The following is a 23,148-nucleotide window of genomic DNA, read 5'->3' as shown; positions in this document are numbered from 1 at the left end:
TTCCTGTACATGTTTATCTTTACAAGTCTGTATAGGTATGAGGAAGAACCTCTTGATGAGTACCTGGGCTTGGGGCGGGGGCAAGGATGGGTTTCAGAAGCTTAGAATTAGTGAAGTGACCATGTACAACACAGCCATTAATGGTCAATTTAAAAAAAAAACCCACAAAGTGAATAAGAGGCACAATCCATGTTTAAAGCCTCTGCTGCAGTCCTTGTTGCTGAGGAAAACCAACGAATTTTTCCATCCCAGCGAATGCAGCTGGGACCAATCTCGTCTCTCTTGGGGCTATCAAGGTTCCTCTGAGGGTCGTGCCAATCGGACCAATCGGCTCTCCCACCAACTCCTTCAGGGGGCCCTATCTGTTTTTACGTTTTTCTTTCTTGCCACGGCTGCTCACGGCTCCGTTAGCAGTTGGCGGCTGCACTGCCTTGGCGTGACCCGTCACTTTCAAGTGGTCAAACAGCTTATTCCGCGACTGGAACTCGCAGTGGCAGGTGACACACCGGATAGACGCTTCACTCTGGTAGCAGGGAAAAAGCAGCAAGCTGTTTGGTTAATACTTACACAACCTTGCTTGCACTGAGTAAAAAATGTAGCTGCCGCCAGCATCGATTTGCAGTAACAAACGAAGGGCTTTCCACCGATGCAGCGACTTGTGCCAACTGAGCGGCTGTCTATCAGAATCATCTAAGCTAGGCAAATGTAGTGTCATACAGATGAGTGTTTTTTTCAGCCTCACCAACATCACAATTTATTCAGGCCAAAGTTGCTCATCAGGTCCAGAATCTTTGCCATTAGCCACCAGCTAGGGGACCAGAAATTCACAAAAAACCTCCCACAATGCTAGCAGCCCACCCCACTTTGGCACGATAAGCCAAAGACCGGCTGCCTTTGAACAAGAAGATTCCAGCTAGCTGGAAGAGGCCACGAACGTGGCTTGTAGTTTAACACACACGCTCCTTTAAAGGAGACTATCATTACCACATTTTGTGAGGCAAGCTCCATGTTATTTACGTGTGGCATGAAGAAATACTTCCATTTGTCTGCTCTGAATCTGCTGCCCAATGGGGTTGGCAATAGCTTCCTAGTCAAATCCTGACAGGCTGACCTTGTAGCTGAATATGGTTAAATATTCCATGAATGTAGCTGGCAGCTCTCCTTTCTCATTACGGAGATATTTGTTAGCAAGAAATCAAATGAAGGCTACTTATCCACTATGATAGTCAGGTCCTGACCGAAGAGTACTGTCAGGTTTCTCCTTCTGGCCACCTCCTGTAGCACAAGAGTCAGCGTGGCACTCTAGTAGCACATTGGACTAGAACTTGGGTTCGCGTCCCCGCTCGCTGTAAAACTCATTGGGTGACTTTGGGCCAGCCATTCAGCCTCATCTACTTCATAGGGGCAAATGAAGTACACTACCCTGAGTTCACTGGAAGAAGGGCAAGGTAAAATAATGTAGTAAGCTTCTCCAAAGAGGAAGGACTGGCCTGTGGGTTACTTAACACAAGGGATCTATACGTTTCTGAGCAATCTGGAACAGAGTTTGTAAAAAAAATACTATGAAAGTGGATGCCAAATGCATTCTGCTATTGAGAATGCTCATCAAAGTTGCCTAAACCCTTTCTACGTACCACGGTTTGATGTTCTGAACAACTTCTTGCAGAGGTTTTTTTCGTATCTTTCGCTTTCTTTCCTTTAGGTTTTGGATTGCTAAAAGGGAAAGAAAAAAAAAAGGTTCTTGTTCATCTGCCCTTCTGACACTGCGCACAATTTGGCCAACAAGGGAAGCCCTTTTAAATGCTGATTGTTTCAAAGGGAGAGACTTAAGCAAGTAAAATCAAAGTAGTTAACGGTTGAATTGTGTTCTTCCTGCGCTTTCATGATTCAGGAGGTTCATTTTTCTTGAAACGAATGTTCGTAAATTCACAGACTGCAATCAAAGAAATATTTTACATGCTTGACCAGTGAAGGAGGTGACCTGCCTATCCCTGCCAGAGGCCCCAGCCTATGCACTCATGTTCACCAATGTGCATGTGCAGTTCTGTCTGGGAACACAGAAGTTAGCACTGAATCATTGCCAGCAGAGGAAGAAACAGTCCTAGGACTAGGCAGAAGAGACTAAATATAAGAAGGGGGGGAATCTGGGCCACTACTTGGAGGTAAGTCTGCATTGGCTTAAACACTGTAGGTGGATGAGATGAGCCACAAGCCAGCAAAGTACAAAGTAATCGAAACGTAATCCAGACAAGACAGCAAATGACAAATCTGCCCAAGGAGCCTGGGACGGCATGAGCTTTCGGCGGTAGGGCTCTTGGTAAACCACCTGTGGCCCTGTGTGAGCCGTGCTGACAGAACCAGCACCAGACCAGGATATCTTCGTTGCTGTTAAATTCAACGGTGGCAGTATATTGTTGTAACCCCCACTGGGAGAGGAGGGCAGGATAATATCTAACACACACAGATTTTGAAGAGTATTATATCTACATTTGTAGCCCTGAGGCCAGTTTGGGAAAGGGGTTCGTAGCTCGGTGGTAGAGCATTGGCTTAGCATGTAAGAAGTCCCAAATGGGTGGGGCTAATGCAAGTGCCTGGGAGGTGCTATTGACCCCGTTTTAGCAGTGTGCAAATGGCTTCTAAGGCCAAGAAATCCTTAGTAGGGGGAATGCCCCAGAAACGAAGGACCGGCCCCAAGCTTGAACTCACTGCGGACCAAAAGCAGCAAATGCGAGGGGCTTTTGACCTGCTGGATGTGGATGGCACAGGAACCATTGAGGTGAAAGACCTGAAGGTGTCCATACGAGCTCTGGGGTTTGAACCCACAAAGGAAGAGCTCAAAAGAATTGTGCTGGAAGTGGATAAAGAAGGAACAGGAGAGATCGGCTTCGATGCTTTTTATTCTGTGATGACTCAAAAAATGTCACAAACAGGTCCCAAAGAAGAAATCCTGAAATCCTTCAAGTTATTTGAGGACAGCAATAGTGGCAAAATTTCTTTCAAGAACCTCAAGCAGATTGCCAGTGAGACAGGGGAGAAACTAACAGAGGAAGAGTTGCAGGAAACGGTTGATGAAGCTGATCTGGATGGAGACGGGGAGATAAAGGAACAGGCATTTCTGAAGAAAGCTGGCAACTGACGTTGAATTTCTCTGCCCTTTGCTGTGAGGGAGCATGATGGGTGGGAGGAAGAAAAGCCTGTCGCTTTTAGTTTTTGAGCTTCTAGTATGTATGCAATTCACATTAAATACTTTATGCAATTTCAAAAAAAAAAAAAGTAGTTCCAAATTCAATCCCTGGTTTCTCCAGGTAAATGATTATCAGATAGGAGGTGTCAGGAAAGGCCTTTCTATGCTTGACACCTTGGAGAGTCATTGCCAGTGACAGCAGACAGCCCTGAAGAATCAATGGCCTCACACAGCACAAGGCAGCTTCCCACGTACAGTTCAACAGGACCATGTCCCAGCGATGCTGCTTTTGGCTTAAGCGCGGTAGCTGGCAGGGAGAGCCACAAGCTCCTACAGCAAAAAAATAACTAGGCAGATTGGTGAATTTAAGATTACTCAACTAGTATAATAGTTACTCAAATAGTACAATTTTTAAAATCTCCTTTCCATTGGCCAGATGGATTAAGAGAAAAACATACAGATTAACCTTCAACTGATGGCCATCTAGACCTCTATTGTAAAAGATGGAATGGAAGTTACAGCAATCCCAAACCACACTTAGTACATTGTGGCTACATTAAAGGGTACAATAGACTCAAGTTCTCAACCTCTCTTATGAGACGGCGCCTACCAAAATCGTTCCACCCCAACTACAGATGTGATGGCCAGGGGTGAGGTGTGGGAAAAGAAGGTATTTTTCCTGCCTCCACCCAGGACTGTTCTCAATTTTTCTAACAGAAAAAATGTAAAATTTGAGGGAGCACTAAAAAAAAAACCCTATGAAATATTAGCTTTTTTAGATCTAGTGAAAAGACTTTTTAAGGCAAGGTTTTTAACATTCAAAGCATAGAGCTTGAAAAAAAGATAAGGACTTTTCAATTTTTCTAATAGAAATACTGATTTGGGGGGACACTGAAAAACTGGGGATGTGAATATGTCAAATAAGGGAAAAAAAAACCTTAAAAAGAGGAGCCAAACTGGGCTGGGTCAATTCGGTTTCATGGAATATTGTGGGCTGAACATTATGACACCATGCATATGTGTACATTTAGGTATGTTTTGTTAGTATTCCTGATCAAACAGAGGACTGGCCAGCCCCACCTACACCTCCAGAAATACGTCAGCAGATTACAGTAATGATGGACCATTCTGCAGCTGTGATATCATGAAGATAATGAAGCCCCTGATTCATTTCAGAGGTACACAAAGAATGATCGATTTGAAGATACATTTTGCCAAGTGAAAAGACAAAAAAGAGCATTATCAGAAAAGATTTAAGTTTGCGTCAACAGTTGCTGCAATCGCTCTCTTTGCAAAATTATATACTCACGTTTTCGTCTCCGTTTTTGGCTCGTCGGCAGGAGCTTTATTTTCTCCAGCATTTGCGTCATCTGGGCTGTGGCTTTTGCTGGCATCCTCTGATTCTTCAGCTATACTATCCTGGTTGGCACCGCCGGCCTCACTCGCCCCATCAGCTTGATCCCCTGTGCTCTGAGCATCAAAGGGTACTTCCTGGGCCTATTTGAAGAAATGTGAATTTACAAAAAAGAGCACTAGTAATAGGTCAAATGCACTTTGTTACACAGAAGTTTACAAAACCACGGTGAGCAAGATCAAGGCCATTTCCACATGTCCTTAAAAGGACGGCCCGCTCACCAAACGCTGGCGGCTTTCCCCCTTCACTCCAGACATCTCCGTTTTCAAAATGGTTGCAGGCTGTTTGGCTTCTGTTTTTCAGCGCCTTTTGGGGGATTGAAGGAAAGTGCATGCAAAGAAAAGGCGCAGAAAAAAACAGAAACCTGCAACCATTTTGAAAATGGAGATGTCTGGAGTGAAGGGGGAAAGCCACCAGTGTTCGGTGGGTGGGCCATCCCTTTAAGTGGAAACAGCCCAAGAGTGGCTCCTGGCAGCCTTCTGACATATGCATAAATGCTCCCTCACAGGCACAGTTCACCATGTCCAAAGCCTATTGGACCCCCATCAGGACCTACCAGATTCTGGTAAATCCAGGTTCAGTTGCAGCTAAGTTACAAGAACAGTCCCTGAATTTAGTCTTGAACTTTCACCCATCAGTCTAGCAGTGTATGTACAGGCCATATAATGTGCCAAGATCTCTGCTGTGGCACATAGCCATGACATCGCTAGTGCTTATCCGGGACCAGAAGTATCAAGAGTGGCTTAAGTGACGGCGCATCTTGTCCAGTTCCAACCAAGAACTGCAGTGAGAAGTGCTGAGATTTATGTTGAGGTCTGCCTGGATGGGGGGGGGGGGGAAGGTGGAGGAAAAATCTTTATGGGAGATGAATGATGTCTAGACCAAGATCCCAGTTTCAAGTACACATGGAACTGCCTTATATTGAATCAGATTGTTGGTCCATCAAGGTCAGTATTGCCTACTCAGACCGGCAGCAGCTCTCCAGGGCCTCAGGCAGAGATCTTTCACGTCATCTGATCCTTTTAGCTGGGGATGTCGGACTCTGAATCTGAGATCTTCTGCATGCAAAGAAGATGCTCTACCACTGAGCTGCGGCTCCTCCCCAGGTGTGGACAGAGATGCAAGCCAAAGAGCTCTTGGTCCTTTGCCTGTGGCTTGGTGCCGGGGCTAAGGAATCAAGGACTCATCCAGGATTTGGTATAATGCACTGTGTTTTTCCCCTCTTTTTTGTTTAAATTGTATTTCATGTTCCGCTTGGGGACACAAACGAGAAGAATAGAGGGGTAAAATACTTAAATAACTCCAATCTTGTTCAAACTGCAAATATGATTCATGAGACCTACATCAGCAATCTCCGAGTTAAAACAGACGCATAAGCATGACGTGAATGCAGTCTTCACCTGCACCTGAAAGTTAGCATACAAAAAAAATAAATTGGCATAAAGACCTACCATCATGGGTTTTTGTTTCTTTCTCTGCTTCTTTGAGAGCCTGTAAAAAGTGGACATTAAGAGGTCAATACTACTCGTTTTATTATTTTTGAAAATCTAACACTTCTTTTAAGCAACCTCTCCAGAGTCCTACCTGAGGTGAATTACAACTAAAAACACCATAAAAACATCATATATGAATAGATAAAACAAAACACTAAAAAAAATCAGCCAGGAACATAAAAGCAATATAAAGATATCAATAAAACAGATCTCCAACTAGAAGAAGCCTCTGACAGCTAAAAAGATAAAACCCCTGAGTTAAAAGCCTGCCTAAAATGAAATGTTTTGACTTTATGCCTGAAAGACATTATAGTAGGTGCCAGCTGAGCCTGGGGGGGCGGCATTCCAAAGGCAAGGTGCCACCACTGAAAATGTCCTGTGTCTAGTTGCCACCCATCTCACCTCTGAAGACAGAGGCACAGAGAGCAGGTCTTGGGAGGCAGATCTTAATGGGTGGGCTGGAAAGTTCAGAAGGAGATGGTCCTTCAGGGCTTTAAAGGTAAGTCGGCATCTGGAATTGTGCCGGGAAACAGATAGGGAGTCAGTGCAGACCTTTGGGAACTAAGGGCCAAGCTACACATGACGAATGACACTTGAACGGCAAGTGTATTTCTCCCTGTTCACTTGCCCTCCACTCAATCCACTTGCCGTTCAAGTGTCATTCGTCATGTGTAGCTTTGCCCTAAGTCTTTCCAAAGAACTTTCTAAAGCAGTCCAACACAGAGTGCTTTACAGTAATCTAACCTGGATGTGATCAGCACATGGATCTCCAGGGCTACGTTTCTACATTAGCCTGACGTTGATTCACACTTGACACAAAGCTGTGTGTTTGCTGCTCATTCACTCTCATGTCCCTTAGCAGGCACCTTTTATTCAAAAGTTCATGCGTCTGTAAACACATATGACACCTCTCAGGAAGCCTCAATGGCAACAGTTTCCTGGCTTGTTTCCACTGTGTCTTTATAGACTCACAACCACCCTTCAGAATGTTGTGTGTGTTTGCCAAGTGAAGCACAATGGAAACAAGGAACAAGTGAACCTCTGAGTGAAGCGTTACGCCATAAACACACAAGGCACTTTCAAAAAGACAATCACACTTCCCAAATCAATCAGAGAACAGAACGGCAGGAATCATCTAATAGAGGTTTTATAAAATTATGCACATGGAGGAAGAGAATAGGGCGACCTACTTCTTCCCTCCCTATTCGTTTCCTCTTGTTTGTCCTGAGTCTATTGACGGACAATAAACCCAGGACAAACGAAAGGAAGGACTTCTTTACTCATGTAATTAAAATATGGGATTCCCTGCCTGTGATGGCTGCTATAGAGGGAATCAGACAGATTCATGGAAGAGAGGTCCATCAATGGTCACTTACCAAGATAACTAAAAAAAAAAAAGGCCTCCATATCCAGAGGAGCAAACTACGAGTCTAGTAGCATTGTAAAGACCAACAAAATTTCCAGGGTATAAGCTCTGGCACTTGAAAACACTGGAAATCTTGATGGTCTTTAAGTTTCTACTGGACTTGCTCTTCTACTGTGGACCAACATGACTATCCATCTGAAACTCTCTCCATATCCAGAGGTTGCTATCTGTTGAGTATCAGTGCTAAGAGGCAACAACATCAATCACAAACAAAGCTCACCCCTTATACCACATATGGCATGGCTCTCCCAGATGCTCAATTACACATCTATCCTGCCTCTCATCAACCACGCAACCCAAGACGACCAGCAGGTCACAGACCAGGAACAGACCAGACTCATAGCTGCTTAGCATCATCCAGATTGCTGAACTGCACACCTTCAGGTGCCCTCTGTTTTTACCCTTCCATAAGCTCTCATGGACAACAGTCCACCAGAACACCATTGGACCCAATGAGCTCTAGTCCACAAAAACTTATGCTGGAATAAAAGATCCTTAGTCTTTGGCTAGCGTGTCAGACTAATTTGGTTCGAATCCCCACTCTGCCATGAAGCTTGCTGGGTGACCTTCGGCCAGTCACACCCTCTCAGCCTAACCTACCTCACAGGGTTGTTGTGGGGACAAAATGGCGGAGAGGAGAATTATGGAAGCCACCTTGGGTCTCCTTTGGAGAGAGAGGTGGGGTATAAATACAGTAAATAAAGAAATAAATGTAAGGAGTCCTGTTTATTTGTGATGCAATAGACCAATGCTGCAATACTATGCAGGGTTTCTCCAGTCTAAGCCCACTAAAATCAATGGCCTGTATCCTCCACGCTCACTAAGCAGTTTGACCCCTCTCTCTAACCTGTGAAACCTTCTGCCAAATGTTTTCTCTTCCATCAATTGCTTAAATAGGAGTAACTCTGCATAGCTTTCACAATGCAGTTTGGTTTCCCCCTAGAACAGAATGAACAAAATTCCAGGTCGATGTATTGTCGAAGGCTTTCACAGCCGGAGAACGATGGTTGTTGTGGGTTTTCCGGGCTGTATTGCCGTGGTCCTGGCATTGTCATTTCTGATGTTTCGCCAGCAGCTGTGGCTGGCATCTTCAAAGGTGTAGCACCAAAAGACAGAGATCTCTCAGTGTCACAGTGTGGAAAAGATGTTGGCAGGTCATTTATATCTACTCAGGAGGGGTGGGGTTGAGTTGAGTCATCCTGTAAGAGTTTCCCAGGGTGTGGAATGCTAATGGCGGGAGGCTTCACTGTATCCTGAGGAGGTTCTTTTGCATATGGAGTGGTGCTTGATGTGCTAATCTTCTCTGCAGGGCTATTGTCGGGTATAGAGTGTTTTGTTAGCCTGGTGTTTTTCAGAACTGGAAACCATGCTCTGTTCATTCTTAAGGTTTCTTCTTTCCTGTTGAAGTTTTGCTTATGCTTGTGAATTTCAATGGCTTGAAATAACAAAACACTCTACACCTCCTCAGGATACAGTGAAGCCTCCGGCCATTAGCATTCCACACCCTGGGAAACTCTTACAGGATGACTCAGCTCAACCCCACCCCTCCTGAGTACATATAAATGACCTGCCAACATCTTTTCCACACTGTGACACTGAGAGATCTCTGTCTTTTCGTGCTACACCTCTGAAGATGCCAGCCACAGCTGCTGGCGAAACGTCAGAAACTACAATGCCAAGACCACGGCAATACAGCCCAGAAAACCCACAACAACCAAAATTCCAGGTCCTTTTGTAACTATTTCTCGTCATACACACTTTTGCTTGGGCATTTCTTCCTCTTCCTCCTCCTCTTTAGTGTCCAATCCATTCTCATCAGCTGCAGTGAGAGAAAATTCTTCCTCCTCTTCCTCCAGCTGCTGCCGTAACAAGGCGACCATCTCTCGGTGCTTTTTGGATTTTTCATGGTTCTTCATGCTGCAAAGAGTTGTCAAGATATTCAATGAGCATGAACACTGGAATAATTGCACCAATTTATGCAACACAGGCTGCAATCTTGCATACACCTAATGGAATCAATGGAGCTTAGTCCCAAGCAAGTGTGTACAGAAATGCATGCAAAATGTCTGATCATACCAGTTTTCTTTTCTGGCTAAGAAAAAACTCACGCTTTTTCAGTCTTAAAGGATTTATCACAAGCAGCGCAGTAGAGATCATCGTAATATTCAGCATCATCAGCCTCGTCACTTAATTTGTCTGGAAAACAAAAAAAAGAGACATCTGATGTGACACAGGAAAGATTCATGTTCATTCAGAAGAAATCTCCACCATGGATGGCAGCCAACGTGATGTACTGGTTAGAGTGTCAGACTAGGACATGGGACACCCATGTTCAAATCCTGCTTCTGTCATGAGTCTCACTGGATAACCTTGGGCTAGTTATTCCCTCTCAGCTAAACCTCCCTCAAAGGGTTATTATGAAGATAAAATGGAAGCCACTGAGCTGTTCAATAGAAGAGAGGGATGAAAATGTAAAGCCTAGAAAGGGTTTACTCACAAGCAACTTAGCTTGCACTCTTACACAGCTACTTAGGACTACATTGTACTGAATTCAGAAGAACCAGCCTAAAATTCATTTGGGGTTAGAAAAACACAAATAATAGAAATGAATCCCCTCAGTGGCACCAGAAATTAATCCCCTCAGTGGCTGTTGCTAGGCAACCACAGACAGTACTGCCAGCCTTCAATGCCTTGGTTTCTTTAGTAAAAGACAGGGAGGGCCCTTTTTCAGGACTGTTTTAGCTTTTGAGGGAGGACTCACTGGGGCCAGCTCTGCTGGCAACCACTGGGTGACTTAATACCACATGACTTGCATGGCTCACCCATGCCTAGCTGCTTGCTGCTGTTCAACAACAGCCACCCCATGAAAGCCAGTGTTGTGTAGAGGTTAGAGTTTCATATTAGGATTTGGAAGACTCAGGTCTGAATCCCATTTTGTTGTGCAAGTTCACCAGGTGACCTTAGCCAGTCACACAAGCTCATACTAACCTACCTCACAGGGTTCTGGTGAGGATAAAAAGGGAACGAGAATGATGTAAACTGATTTGGGTCCCTACTGGGGACAAAGATGGGGTATAAATGACATAAATTAACAAAATAGCTGAAGATGGGCAGTTAAAAAGTAGGTTTCTTGGTGGGTGGGAAGGATAGAAGGAAACAGGGACAGCTGAGAATATGAGGACTGCCAGAAGGAGAGAAATAGCGTGGGGAGAGAGATATAAGGAAAAGTAGGTGCTCTATACAAGTCCTTGCAGGTTTCCCCTTGAGCTACTATGTCTAGACTGGCTGGCACACTGAAAAAAATCAAATTTTTCAATAGTGTATTATAACTGTATACAGGGCTTTTTTTCTGGGAAAAGAGGTGGTGGAACTAAGTGGTGGAACTCAGGACCGCACAATGACATCACTTTGGGTCAGCTGGAACAAAGGGGGAGGTTTTTAAAGTTTAAATCGCCCTCAGTGAAAATGGTCACATGGCCGGTGGCCCCGCCCCCTGATCTCCAGACAGAGGGGAGTTTAGATTGCTCTCTGCGCCTCTGGTGCGGAGAGCAATCTAAACTCCCCTCTGTCTGGAGATCAGGGGGCGGGGCCACTGGCCATGTGACCATTTTCAAGAGATGCCAGAACTCCGTTCCACCGCGTTCCAGCTGAAAAAAAGCCCTGACTGTATACACAATGGGTTGGAGTCAACCAGCATTCTGGTCAGTCTTAGCCAATTCTTCTTGACCATGTAAATTCCATAATCCCCAATATAGCCTTTTTGTCAGTCACTTTTTCTTTTTTCTCCAATGGAAAAGCTGCTTGTCTCCAACCCATCACATCAAGAGTGGACAAAGCTGAACACATGAATCTGCCATATTGAAACAGATCATCGGCCCATCCATGTCAGTATTGTCTGCTCAGACAGGCAGCAACACCTCCCTTCCTTGTTAGTCCACATCTAAACAACATAGCCTAGAAAATCCTGTCAAAATCAACTCAATATATATCGCTGTAGATTATCCTACATAGAAATCCTTATACGACTCATTTTTGAGTGAGCAAAACCTTGTCTTAAAAGACATTTCACACATTCCAAAAGAGAAAATATTTTGTAGGAGATTCCCCCCCCCCCCAATATTCTCCAAGGCTCTAATTTTTCCATAGGGAAGAATGTAAAATAATTCTTGGGAAAAAACATAGGAAAAAAAATGGTTCCACTCCAAATTCTTCTAGACTTTCATTTCTCTAACTGGAAGGCTGTCCTCACTACCTTCTTGCCCCTCTTTCTGCTCTTGGGACTCTCTTTCCTCTTCACTGTCTGACCCGTCGCCAAACTCCTTTTCGTACTGGGCTTCCATCTGCTGCAGCTCTCGCTCGAGATCCGACATTCTGATCCAGCTCTGTTCTTTGTATTGCTCAGCCAGCCTTTAAAGAGCAGAGAAAATGGAAAGGTTGAATCTTCAGAACACTTTTTACTTAGTAAATAGAGGACCCAGTTCCCATACATAGCTAACGAAGTGGTAAAACTGTTCCTGGATTGTACCACTTCAGACAGGCAAGTGAGGGAACTGCATGATTGACAGCTTCTCCATACTCCATGCATGTAGAAGGCTAGAAGGGTGTACATCCTAGCCTTTGCCTTTACCTTGGTATGAAAGTTTCATACATGGAGAGTATTGTTTTTCCCTTCCATGGAGGAAGACCCCAGAAGGGGACCAAGTTTCTTCACTTCACTTTCATGAACTAGACCAAGGATGTGTTTGGTTTCATGTACATCAAAGCAAACAAAAAGCTTTCACACGGGATTTTGCACCAAGGAGGAGTCAAGTCTGCTAGAGAACTGCAGATAAGTAACATATTCAGATGGCTGGCAGCCCCAACACAATCTTCTAGCCACCAAAGAGGCTCACACACCCGTGTGCTGTTTTGATGCACAAGCCCAAAAATCACAACCTGACACAGATCTCTTGACTTCTGGGCAACAAGACTTCCAAGCACACAGCTCTTGTGCTTAAGAGCCTAAACTTCCCTCAAACGTCAACAGGATGCTACAACCTTAGCAAGCAACTATACCCTTTCAGCACTGCAACATACATAGAAATGCAACTATTAGCTCTCAGAAAGCAAAAGTCCTGAATCATATATGGATCATTTAATTCTCATGTTACATTCAATGCACATACTGCTAAAAACCCCATATTTATCCAGGTACTGTTACCCAGTTTTATTTTTAAAGTGATCACGGGCTGGCTTTCTCTTACCAAGAGATGTCTGTGCATTCACTGCAACATGTGAACAGGGCTTGTGTGTGTGTGCTGCCCCTGAACAAAATGTCTGCCGCTTAGTTTTTCATACTTGGCTTGCTTGAGTTTCTGCTGCCTGCGGAGCTCCTCCGCCTTCTTGGCCTTCGCCGCATTCTGTTCTTCCACAAACTTTCGGTGGGCCTGAACCCGCTTGTCTCGCTTCCGGATAAAGGCCACCAGTTCACGGACCAGCTCGTTCCTTTCCTTCCTGGCTCTGTCCCGGGTTTTCTTGTTCTCTTTCTCCATCGCTCGTTTCTCCCAGCGGTTGGATGCCTGCCGCGTGTCATACTCTTCCTTCCATGCAAAATTCTTCTGAGTACAAAAACTCTGCCAGTGAGCGTAAAAGCAGTGGACTACCTAATCAGAAATTTTAAGAAAAATATGAAAACAATCCAATACAAGGCAGCTGATACGGCGTAGCAATTAATTCCAGATTACAATGTAAGAGACCAAAGTTCAAATCCCCACTATGCTATGGAAGCCCATTGGGGGAAATTGGGCCAGTCATACACTCTCTGCTTAAGCCTTCCTCACAAGATGGCTGTTGTAAGGATAAAATGGAGGAAGGGAAAATAATGTTGTAAGCCACTTTGGGTGTCCAATTGTAAACAGTCGGCCCGGCCTCCGCCATTTTAACAGCAGTTTTTATATGGCTGCTTGTGATATTAACAGTGTACAGGCCTCTGGCGTTTAAAATGGCTACTGTATTGCCACCAGAAAGCCTCTAACAGTTGCTATGTCCCGCCCGGGAGAATACGGCATGCATGGAACGCTGCACAGGAATGTGGAGTGATTGAGAAGCGATTGGATTTACTATCTCTCCGGCCCTGCCAGTGCCCAGTGCAACAAAGGTCTCGCAGAGTCATCCCCACCTAGCACATTCCTTTCCCTTCTTCCGTGATGAGATCTCCTGACCTTGACTGAGGAGCTAATCAAATGACATTCATAAGGATAGACAGTCGTTCCTGGGAGAGAACAGTCCCTCCCTAAAAGTACTTAACCTAGCTCTGGTGGACTTCATCAGCAAACTGTCCTTTTTGTGCAGTGCTAGAACTAGTTTTAAATTTGTATTCACACACCTCAGCAGCTGCCAATCAAGGTACTCAAGCCTTTTATCAAACCCAGGAACTAACTGTTGGAGACTTTGTTCTAATGGCTAGGTGGGCTCTTCCACCTCAGGGCACATTTTACCTATAAAGGTAGAGCTCTGGCCCCATTCAAATCGAACACATTTCTGGATCCACAAGCACTGTTCCCTTGAGGTTTGCTCTAAGCCTCTTGCTCTCTTGGCCAAGGACGCTGGATGTTTGAAGCTTCTCTCTCTCTCCTCACCACGGACTGGACTACTCTCCAGGGTAAGTATATATACTTACTCCCTCTCTATTCCCAATTTCTGGCTACATTTCGTAGGACTCTGTGTGTGTGCGTTATTTTCCCCAGTAATTTGTGTGTATGTGCATGAAGTTCGTGTGTTCAATAGAAGTCATTGTTTGATATTAAACACCAGACTCGCTTGTTCTATTTTGGAAGGGACCTGGTATACACCGGTGATAGATCCCAGGTACCGCCTCTCGTATAGTCATCTTCCTTGCTTGCTAATTCCCCCCCCCCCCCCACACACACACAAATCATAGTTGTTGCAAGGAGACCGCTTCCGGTAACACAGTGGGGAGAAAAGCAGGTTATAGATATATAAATAAATATGGATATGACTGCTAAGTACCAGGCTACATTTTCAGCAGACCACATGGAGATCAGTTGGCAGCCGTTAGTAAGTACCAATTAGTTCAGAAAGGATGGGACAGCCTGCCACATAAGGAAATTTTCTTCATACCAACATAATTTCTCAAAATAAGTATCTACATTGGTGTAGAGAATGAGCCACTCCACACTACACCACGCAATTACAGTTGAGATGGATTCATGCCAGAGACTCTCAGGTCAAAGTCCATCCAATAACCACACTTGCTCTCAGACGTCCAGCCTAACCTTCCACCGCAGGGTGGATAATTCCTATAGTAACTTTCCCCCTATGCTGTAGTGTTTACAATCCTTGACTCATTTAGGCTGTTGTCCTATGGAAACGTACTTGGGAGTAAAGCCCTGCCGCGTGTGGACCCGCATGAATATAATTGTATCACACTATTTACATAACAAGGATGATGTAAGTGGAACGGGGCCCTAAGGAACAACTTGATAGAAGCGGCTGCTAGAGAAGAAGGACTCTGTTGCCAGAGCTTCAGTGGCTGCCAGGTGACAAAAACATGCTGCATCTACAGCTAGCCACGATTTGCACATCCATTCTAGGCAATGTGGGTCTCCTGGCACAATATACTCATTTTGACACCAATCCTGCATATAGGAGGAAGCACAATGACCTTTTTAAGCATAGACACTAGAGATGGGCATGATCCAGGAAAATGGCAGTTCATGGTTTGTCGCATTTCACGAACTACAACGGTTCGTTTGGTTCATGAATACGTCACTTCTGGAGCAGCAGATGTGCAAAAAGTCCATCCCCCCTTCCGTTGCCTAGGAAATGGATTGATCGGCACCAGGCTGTCTTCAGTGACGAACTGAAAAACGAACCAAACACACCGCCCTAAAAATCATCGTGGCCTGGTTCGTGATGAACTTTGGTTCGTATTTCAGTCCGTGCCCACCTGTAATAGACACCCCTGTGACAGAGGCTTTGAAAAAGAACAAGCTTTGACAGGTATAAAGACCGAGTTTGTGACTGAATCCTCTTTACATATCAACTCGCTCAATGGGCCGCTGTACTTTATGCCCTTCAGCTCAACTTCAACGAACTCTCTCGTCTTCCTATATTTGCACACTCCTTCCCGCTCTTTCAATGGATGTCTCCTTGAAGATTCACTCTCTAAAGAGGTTTGGGATCAGGAGTCCCGACCTTATACATTTCTTCCACTTACAATACTATTGGACTTTACAGAGATTAGTTCTGGGTGAACGTGCAGAGCAGCAGGTCGTGTCTCACAATGATACATGCAGTCTTATAGTTTTAATTAAACTCGTAACATGGGTGAATTCCAGATGTAACTGAGTATGTTCTAATAAGCCCTGCTGGAAAAGGAGTTCTGTGGCGGACTTCACTGGGAAACGGAACTTTGCTCCAATCCTTGACAACTGTCCCACAAATCGATTCCTAACTTACCGTGTCATAGTCACTCTGAGAGTCTCCAAAACTTGGAAATTCTTCAGAGTCTTCCTCAGACACATACTCCATTTCTTCTTTTGCAATCATTTCAAAGGCATGACGATACACTGCATAGAAACCCTAAAAAGAAAACAGTTGTGTTTATCCACAGAGAAAACAATTCGTTGTACACAAAGAGAGCTAGTGCTGTGCAGAGGTCACAAGGGCCAGTCTAGGATTTGGGAGACCAGGAGCAAACCCTGCTGTGGAACCTCACTGGGCCAGTGACGTGCTCTCGGCCTAACCTACCTCACAGGGTTGTTGTGGTGAGTAAAGCGGAGGAGAGGGCAATGATGCTGTATGCCACTTTGAGTCCACATTGAAAAGAAAAAATGGGCCACATATTATAATAATAACAGCAGCAACAACAACAACATTTGTTTTATATAGCACCCTTCAGGGCAACTTAACACCCACTCAGAGTGGTTTACAAAGTGTGTCATTATTATCCTCATGACAATCAACCTGTGAGGTGGGTGCGGTTGAGAGAGCTCCGAGAAGCTGTGACTGACCCAAGCAGAGGAGTGAGGAATCAAACCTGGTTCTCCAGATTAGAGTCCTGCTGCTCTTAACCACTGTACCAAACTGGCTCTCGAGTGAGGCCATCTCTGTGAAGCGACCACTGGAAGAACTATTTGAGCACCATCAAACTTCTTTTGACAGATCAAAAAAGGCAGTCAGTTGTGGTGAGTTAATATTCCCCCTAGGCAACCCGATATGCCGCATGAGCTTTCATACTTCTTATCCAACTTTAAAAACATTCCTGTTTATTTCCACTTGCACAAGGGCAACCAGTTTTTCGAGTTTTATACCATGCAGATTTTGTGACTCTGTGGTACATCCGCACATACATCTGCTACAAATACTAATTTATGTTCTTTACTGCATTCAAACTCTCCCTCTCTTTTACAGCTAATCCCAAGGGGGCTTATGGGGGATTCTCAGATCTCCCGTCCAGACAGTGACCAGTTTCCAACCCACGGTCTGCTGCTCCGCAAAGAGAGAAATAAGTGCACTTGTCCAAACTGAAAGAACAACAATTGAATTCTGCTCATGTCTAGGCAAAGCAAGCGGCAAATGTGGATTTAGGAACAAGCCTTCCCACAGATCTGTCTTGAGATCCTGAAGGTCTTCCCTTGACCTGTAAGATACAGCTTGGCTCACTTTTTGAAAGACCTACAGTGCCTTTGCTCAGTAGTTGCAACCTGCTTTAGAAAAACTGCATGGGGCGATCCGTGAAGTGTGTGGATGAACCTATGCAAGTCACTATCCCAGAATACTTTCCCACTAGCCTTCCTGCCCATACATACAGCCTTCTGTGACATACTCATGGCTTACACTCTTCTTATCCCCATCCAGTCCTGCTTGGTCTCCTGGAGGTGATTTTTATATGCCCTAGGCGAGCAACTCCAAAAACATTGCTCTTGATTTTTCTAGGGTTCTTCCCCTTTCCCATTCTACCACTGTAACTCCTGCTCCTCCTTCCTCTTCTGGTGGGGGAGGGACTCTGAGTTACCTTTTCATCATCTCCATAGCCAGAGTAACAGGTCACAGTAAAGAAGCGCAGGATATCCACACTGTCATCTTGATACTCTCCATCAACCCCACCTTTCAACAGAGCTTCTCTGTGATTGTCATACCTAAGGAGGATGGAAAAAAAACCCAGCCTTGGATTAATGAAGCTTTTCAGTATACAAGGAAAGACAGTTACAGAAGTCTCTGAATCCTCAGGCACCTGCAAAGCAGCCATTGAAATTAATGGGCTTAGAAAGGTGTAACTGTGCTAGGATTGCACTGTAGATCACGTTCATCGGCCTCTGGGTCGCTGCCACAATGGTTTGAGCTACGACTCACCGTCATGATGCAATCCGCATTCAAGTCAATGGGATTATTTCAGTGTAACTGGTCAGAAATGGCAATCACACACGATGATGAATCTTGAAGAGAAAACTCACGGCCAGCACTCTGACGCTGGCTCTTACCATGTTTGTCCATCCCTGGTATGCTTAGGAAGAGGAGGGAAAGGAAGCAAAAGATTCTAATTGGTCACCTGAATTTTATGGGCTTTGTATTTTAATGCTGGAGACCACCTTGGGATTTTTTAAAAATGAAGAATGTGGTACGTAAATATATTATGTTAATAGCATACATAGAGGCTTGGAGATCAAGCTATGAACCAGGAAGCCTTGTGATCTGCTGCCCCAGAAGGTCGGGCCAGAACCAACGGGTTGAAATTAAATCAAAAGAGTTTTTGGCTAAACATTAGGAAGAACTTCCTGACAGTTAGAGCGGTCCCTCAGTGGAACAGGCTTTCTTGGGAGGTGGTGGGCTCTCCTTCTTTGGAGGTTTTGAAGCAGAGGCTAGATGGCCATCTGACAGCAATGCTGATTCTGTGAACTTGGGCAGAGCATGAGGGAGAGGGCAGGACGGGTTACATCAGTGCTTAGTTCTCATAGCCCTTCTTACATGCCCAGGGTAATTCCAATCTCCACCTTGGGGTCAGGTAGCAGTTTTCCACAGGCCAGTTTGGCTAGGGATCCTGGAGGTGCTTTGCCATCTTCAGGGCATGGAGCAGGGGTCACTGGGGCAGTCGGGGGGGGGGTAGTTCTGAATGTTCTGCATTGCACAGAGGTTAGACTAGATGACCCTAGAGGTCCCTTCCAACCCTATGATTCTGTCATCACTTTTCCATTCTGTAGGGGATCTCCCCAGATGGGAAATCACTTTCCCTCAGCCCTCCTTCTCCAAAATGGGAACAGCAGTGCCCTGCCTTCATACAAAACATGGCTTGCTTTCCATGATACGTGAGCACTGCAACATTGGCAGAAGGGAAGGAACATCCCTAGCTTCCTTTTCCCTCTGCAACCTGCCATGTGCCCAGAAACCTTTCCCACGTGGCCAGTAAGAACAGTGGACCTCCATTTGCAGAAAAAGCAATCAAGAGCTAAGCCTGTGACTTTGCTAACACGCCACACAAGTTTTTGGAGGAAGGGCATCTGGATTAACATATACAGCAAGGGACTCTGTCAACTGGCAACCAGCTAGAGGGGAAATTAAAGGCCTCCCTGACTTACCAGGCCCTTTCTTGAGGATCACTTAGCACATCGTATGCCGCTTGGATCAGTTTGAACTGTTCTGCAGCCTCTTCGGCATTTTCTAGGTTCTTGTCTGCAAAGACACAGCAGCGGAATTTAAGCAACAGGTACAAGTCAGACACACAACATGCACACAAGGTTCATTGTGACGCCATGCCTCTCCGCACCAAGTAGAATCAGGTGGACAATGGGATACATTTGCCAGCATAGCCTGAAGAGCTACAAAACTGGCAGATTTCATGGAACATATTAAGAGTTATTAGAACAGAGAGGGCCCGTAAACTCCTCAAAGGAAAAGGTGGAAGAAAATATAATAAATAACACTTCATTACAATGATTCAATTGTCTTGGTGAAACAGAGTTGCAAACAAGCACCATTCCAACACAATTTTTTTTTAAAAAATAGGACTGAATAACACACAAATAGATTCACACATGACCAACTACACCTAAGTTCTAGCCGCAAGAGACTACCAGTTAGAATGGAAACCAAGTGTTAACAAGTGCAGTATCTGGTGATGTTTAATTGCAGTATTGTTCCAGAAGCTTGATTTTGTGGGGTTCTTCTTTTGAAAACAACATCAGCTTTAAACTTTTGATGATGATTTTTAAGGCAACTTGAATATTGTTTTCTTTCATAGTGTTTTTCAAAATAAGCATGAGAGTTTCAGAGAAGACTGTGACCAAGCACTGTCCCAGCCATTACTATTAATAGTTTTAGGAAGATGTCGAAGGTGCTCACCAAAACCACATCCCACAGGCTCCACATCATCACAATACACACCTTACAGTCAACAGCAGCTACTATGACCTCATCTGAAACAATTCATTCCTCAACTATGTAGACACCCTTCCTGACTCTTGATGAAGCAAAGACTAGCTTTTAGTACACAGCCATCACATGCTCCATTAAGAATGTTTACAACTTTTTAAAAACCCACCGCTTGCAGCTGCTAAACCAGGAGTCCTCAAATTTTCCAGAAAACACCTGCTTCCATACTTCTCTAGACAGATCCAAAGTTTTGAAGGACTGAAATGAGTAGGATGCCCTGATCTTTATGCATTCTCAATCAGTTCAAGCCAGATAAACAGCTGTACTTGGGATTTCAAAACAAGTGGATTAAATGTAAATCCCAAATCACAAAAATCTACCTGTTCTATGGATCAGCAAACAATTCCCATGATCCTTATTGTTAGGGAAACTGGGGTGTGTGTGTGTGTGAAATCATCTAATTCGCTACTCCCATTGTCTTGCCACAAAGAGATAGAGGGAAGAGGTCAGGGCCATATTGTTCATACGCCTAGGGGCCCCACAGGGACTAGGGACCCGTCAATTTTTTTTGCTGAGGCACCCCCCCCATAAATTATAATTAATTGATTCTCTTATATAACCTCCATTAATAGGATAATTAACTGCTTCCGTACTGAAGTGAAACAAATTGTCTCTTATATTAAAACAATTATCCATACATTATACATTTTAATAAATAACAATTTTATCTACTTCAAAATACTACAGTATTGAACAGAACAATTATCCCCTCAAAATGTGCTTTCCCGAAGAGTTCTACTTGCACAATAAAAATATTTTTAAAATTGTGAATAGAATTCTTCAAGAGGCCTTCAAAATGGATACAGGGCTATGTACTGCAGTCTAGTCCCTACTGTACTAGCGTCAGGCTGTTAGCTGTAGTGGGGCGAAAGACTGAAGTGCTGGAAGGGGCCTGAAACACCTGAGAAACTAGCGGCCCAGCCATGGGTGAATAAAGCCCTGGAAGAGAGGCATTTTAAAAAACGGGGAGAAAATAAGGGATCTAATATTGTTAACCTCCAGGGGTCAGCTGGAGATTTCCCCGCAGTACAACTGATCTCCAGGCCACACAGATCGGTTCCCCTGTAGAAAAGGGCTGCTTTGGAGAGTGGACTGTGTGGCATTATATCCCAAACTTTGCCCTCTCCAGCCTCCACCCCCCAAATCTCCAGGAATTGCCCCACCTGGAGCTGGTAACCCGAGCCTCAAATCACAGAATAAAAAGAGACCGCAAAGCAACGCCAGAGGAGGAAATAAGGAAAGCAGCCGCCCGCCTTCTCTCTTCGCCCCACAGAACTCGGCCAGGGCAGAAGGAAGTCCACCAAGGCCCGGCTCCTACCTGGGTGCCAACGCAGTGCCAGCCTCCGGTAGGTTCGCTTCAGCTCTTCCTCGCCCGCGTCGCGCTTCACGCCCAGCACTTCGTAGTGACACTTCATCCTCGCCTAAGAGCTCTTCGCCGGTAAGGCGGCAGGCGGCTTGGAGCCGGCTCTGCCCTCCTCAACCAGCACCCGCGTGCGGAAGGCAGCCGCAGCCGGCAAGGGGAGGGAGGGAGGCCGGAAGGAGCCATGCAGGCCTCAAAGCCACTTCCCACTCCTGGAGTTGGGAGGCGGAGCTGGAGGAATCGCGGGCCGTGGGGCCACAGGGAATCCCTCCGACGTCATAGAAGGCCGGGACGCCAACGTTCTGAAGCGCCGCCTCGGCCTTTGATGGGGTGGAACGCGGGGGGCGCGAACGTTCGGCGCGCTCATTCCAAGGCCGCAGTCAAACTGAGCTCGAGAAAGGAGGCTCGGCTCCGAACGCGCTACAGGCCTCGGGCAGTGAAATGCAGAGGCAACGCGCATAGATCTAAAATGAAAAGTTTTAAGTTGTTGCAGGTGGGTGTAGTAACAGACCAAACTTCGGATCCAGTAGCCCCTTAAAGACCAAATATATTTTTAGTCTATGAGCTAACGAAGGGAGCTTTGACTCTCCAAAAGTCGTACCCTGGAAATCTAGTTGGGCTTTAAGGGGGCACTGGACCTAAGTCTGAAGTAGAACAGCAAGATTTGAGTCTAGTGGTCTCTTAGAGACCAGTAAGATTTTCAGGGTGTAAGCTTTCCAGAGTCACAGCTCTCTTCGTCAGATACGAGTGAAAATCCCTGAGCCTTTATATCCCAGCCAGAAGCTGGGAAGTACAATGCATTGTACCGTTGCATCCTAATATGTCTCCCTGCTTTCTGGTTGGGATATAAAAGGTCAGGGATCTCCATCCTCTTCATATCTGAAGGCAGCCCTGACTCTTGAAAGCTGACACCCTGAAACTCTTGTTAATCTCTTTAAGGTGCCACTGGACTTGAATTCTGCTGGAATGCAACAAGGGACAGATGAGAAAGAAGTCAGCCAAGTGTAGCATAGACTGGAGGCAGGCTGTATAGGATTGCACTGCTAGCTTTCTACGTTGCACGCCATGCTGTCGGATAAAAGAGAATGCAAATAGTTGCCAGCAAGTTGAGGTGGTTTGTATAATGTTGGGCTGTCAACCAGCTTTTTAAATATTTTTTTGCAATGCCAGCCTCCCCCCCCCCACAACAAAATTGAGCCAGGGAGTGTAGCAGGGACCAAGAGATACCTCCTTTCAAGCAGCTGCTGAAATACAAAATAAGCTCAGAAAAATTGGGCCAGTAGTTTTCTCATACTTTAGCCTGCCCCTCAAGCGTAATCTGGTATTGATCACACTAACCCCTGTATGCCAAAATAGATACTGAGTCAAGTCCCTGCAACCACCATTCCCCTGCACGCACATACGGGGATGAACCTAGATTAATCAGTCCCTAAGTAGGAGCTCCATTAAGAACCAGCAAGGCACGTCTGCAAAGATCCTGCATTTAAAAAGTAACTGCGGTCAAGCAGCATAGAGGAATATCACATACTACGGTTGCAGTGGCAGGCTCTGCAGGATAAGGATGCATGAGGGAACCTAACATGGCATTGACAATGAAGATGACTCTGCCGAAAAAGCTTAAGAACAACTTCCACCTGCCCCACTTGGATCCCATTGGGAACACTTAGAGCAGCGTTTCCCAACCTGTGGATTGGGACCCAAAAGCCTCTGCAAGTGGGTCTCAGGCCAGCCATCCCTAATGGCAGCTCCTCCCCTTTGCACCCTTCTCTCTCCTTCCTTGCTAGTTTCTCCCAGTCTCACCTCACACTTCTGTGCCCCTGTGACAATTATGAGGGGGGAAGA

General features: G+C 45.3%; 2 protein-coding genes across 2 annotated transcripts; one reads left to right on the top strand and one right to left on the bottom strand.

The window, feature by feature from the left end:
• Positions 1–43: 43 nt before the first annotated feature.
• On the bottom strand, positions 44–21,480 carry DNAJC21 (DnaJ heat shock protein family (Hsp40) member C21). The gene is made up of 12 exons (XM_054986559.1): positions 21,265–21,480; positions 19,094–19,187; positions 17,536–17,659; positions 15,978–16,100; positions 12,855–13,159; positions 11,770–11,924; positions 9,626–9,713; positions 9,276–9,434; positions 6,050–6,089; positions 4,494–4,681; positions 1,635–1,713; positions 44–523 (listed from the first exon to the last, which is right to left on the bottom strand). Exons 1-12 carry the CDS (start codon positions 21,359–21,361, stop codon positions 359–361), a joined length of 1,617 nt encoding a protein of 538 aa, XP_054842534.1. The 5' UTR covers positions 21,362–21,480; the 3' UTR covers positions 44–358.
• On the top strand, positions 2,630–3,136 carry LOC129334441 (centrin-2-like). The gene has a single exon (XM_054986563.1). The coding sequence runs from the start codon at positions 2,630–2,632 to the stop codon at positions 3,134–3,136; it is 507 nt and encodes a 168-aa protein (XP_054842538.1).
• Positions 21,481–23,148: the final 1,668 nt, after the last annotated feature.

This window comes from Eublepharis macularius, chromosome 8 (genome assembly GCF_028583425.1).
Source record: "Eublepharis macularius isolate TG4126 chromosome 8, MPM_Emac_v1.0, whole genome shotgun sequence".
Lineage (NCBI taxonomy): Eukaryota > Metazoa > Chordata > Lepidosauria > Squamata > Eublepharidae > Eublepharis > Eublepharis macularius.
Note: the sequence above shows the minus strand (reverse complement) of the source record. Positions and strands in the feature narration are given on the sequence as shown.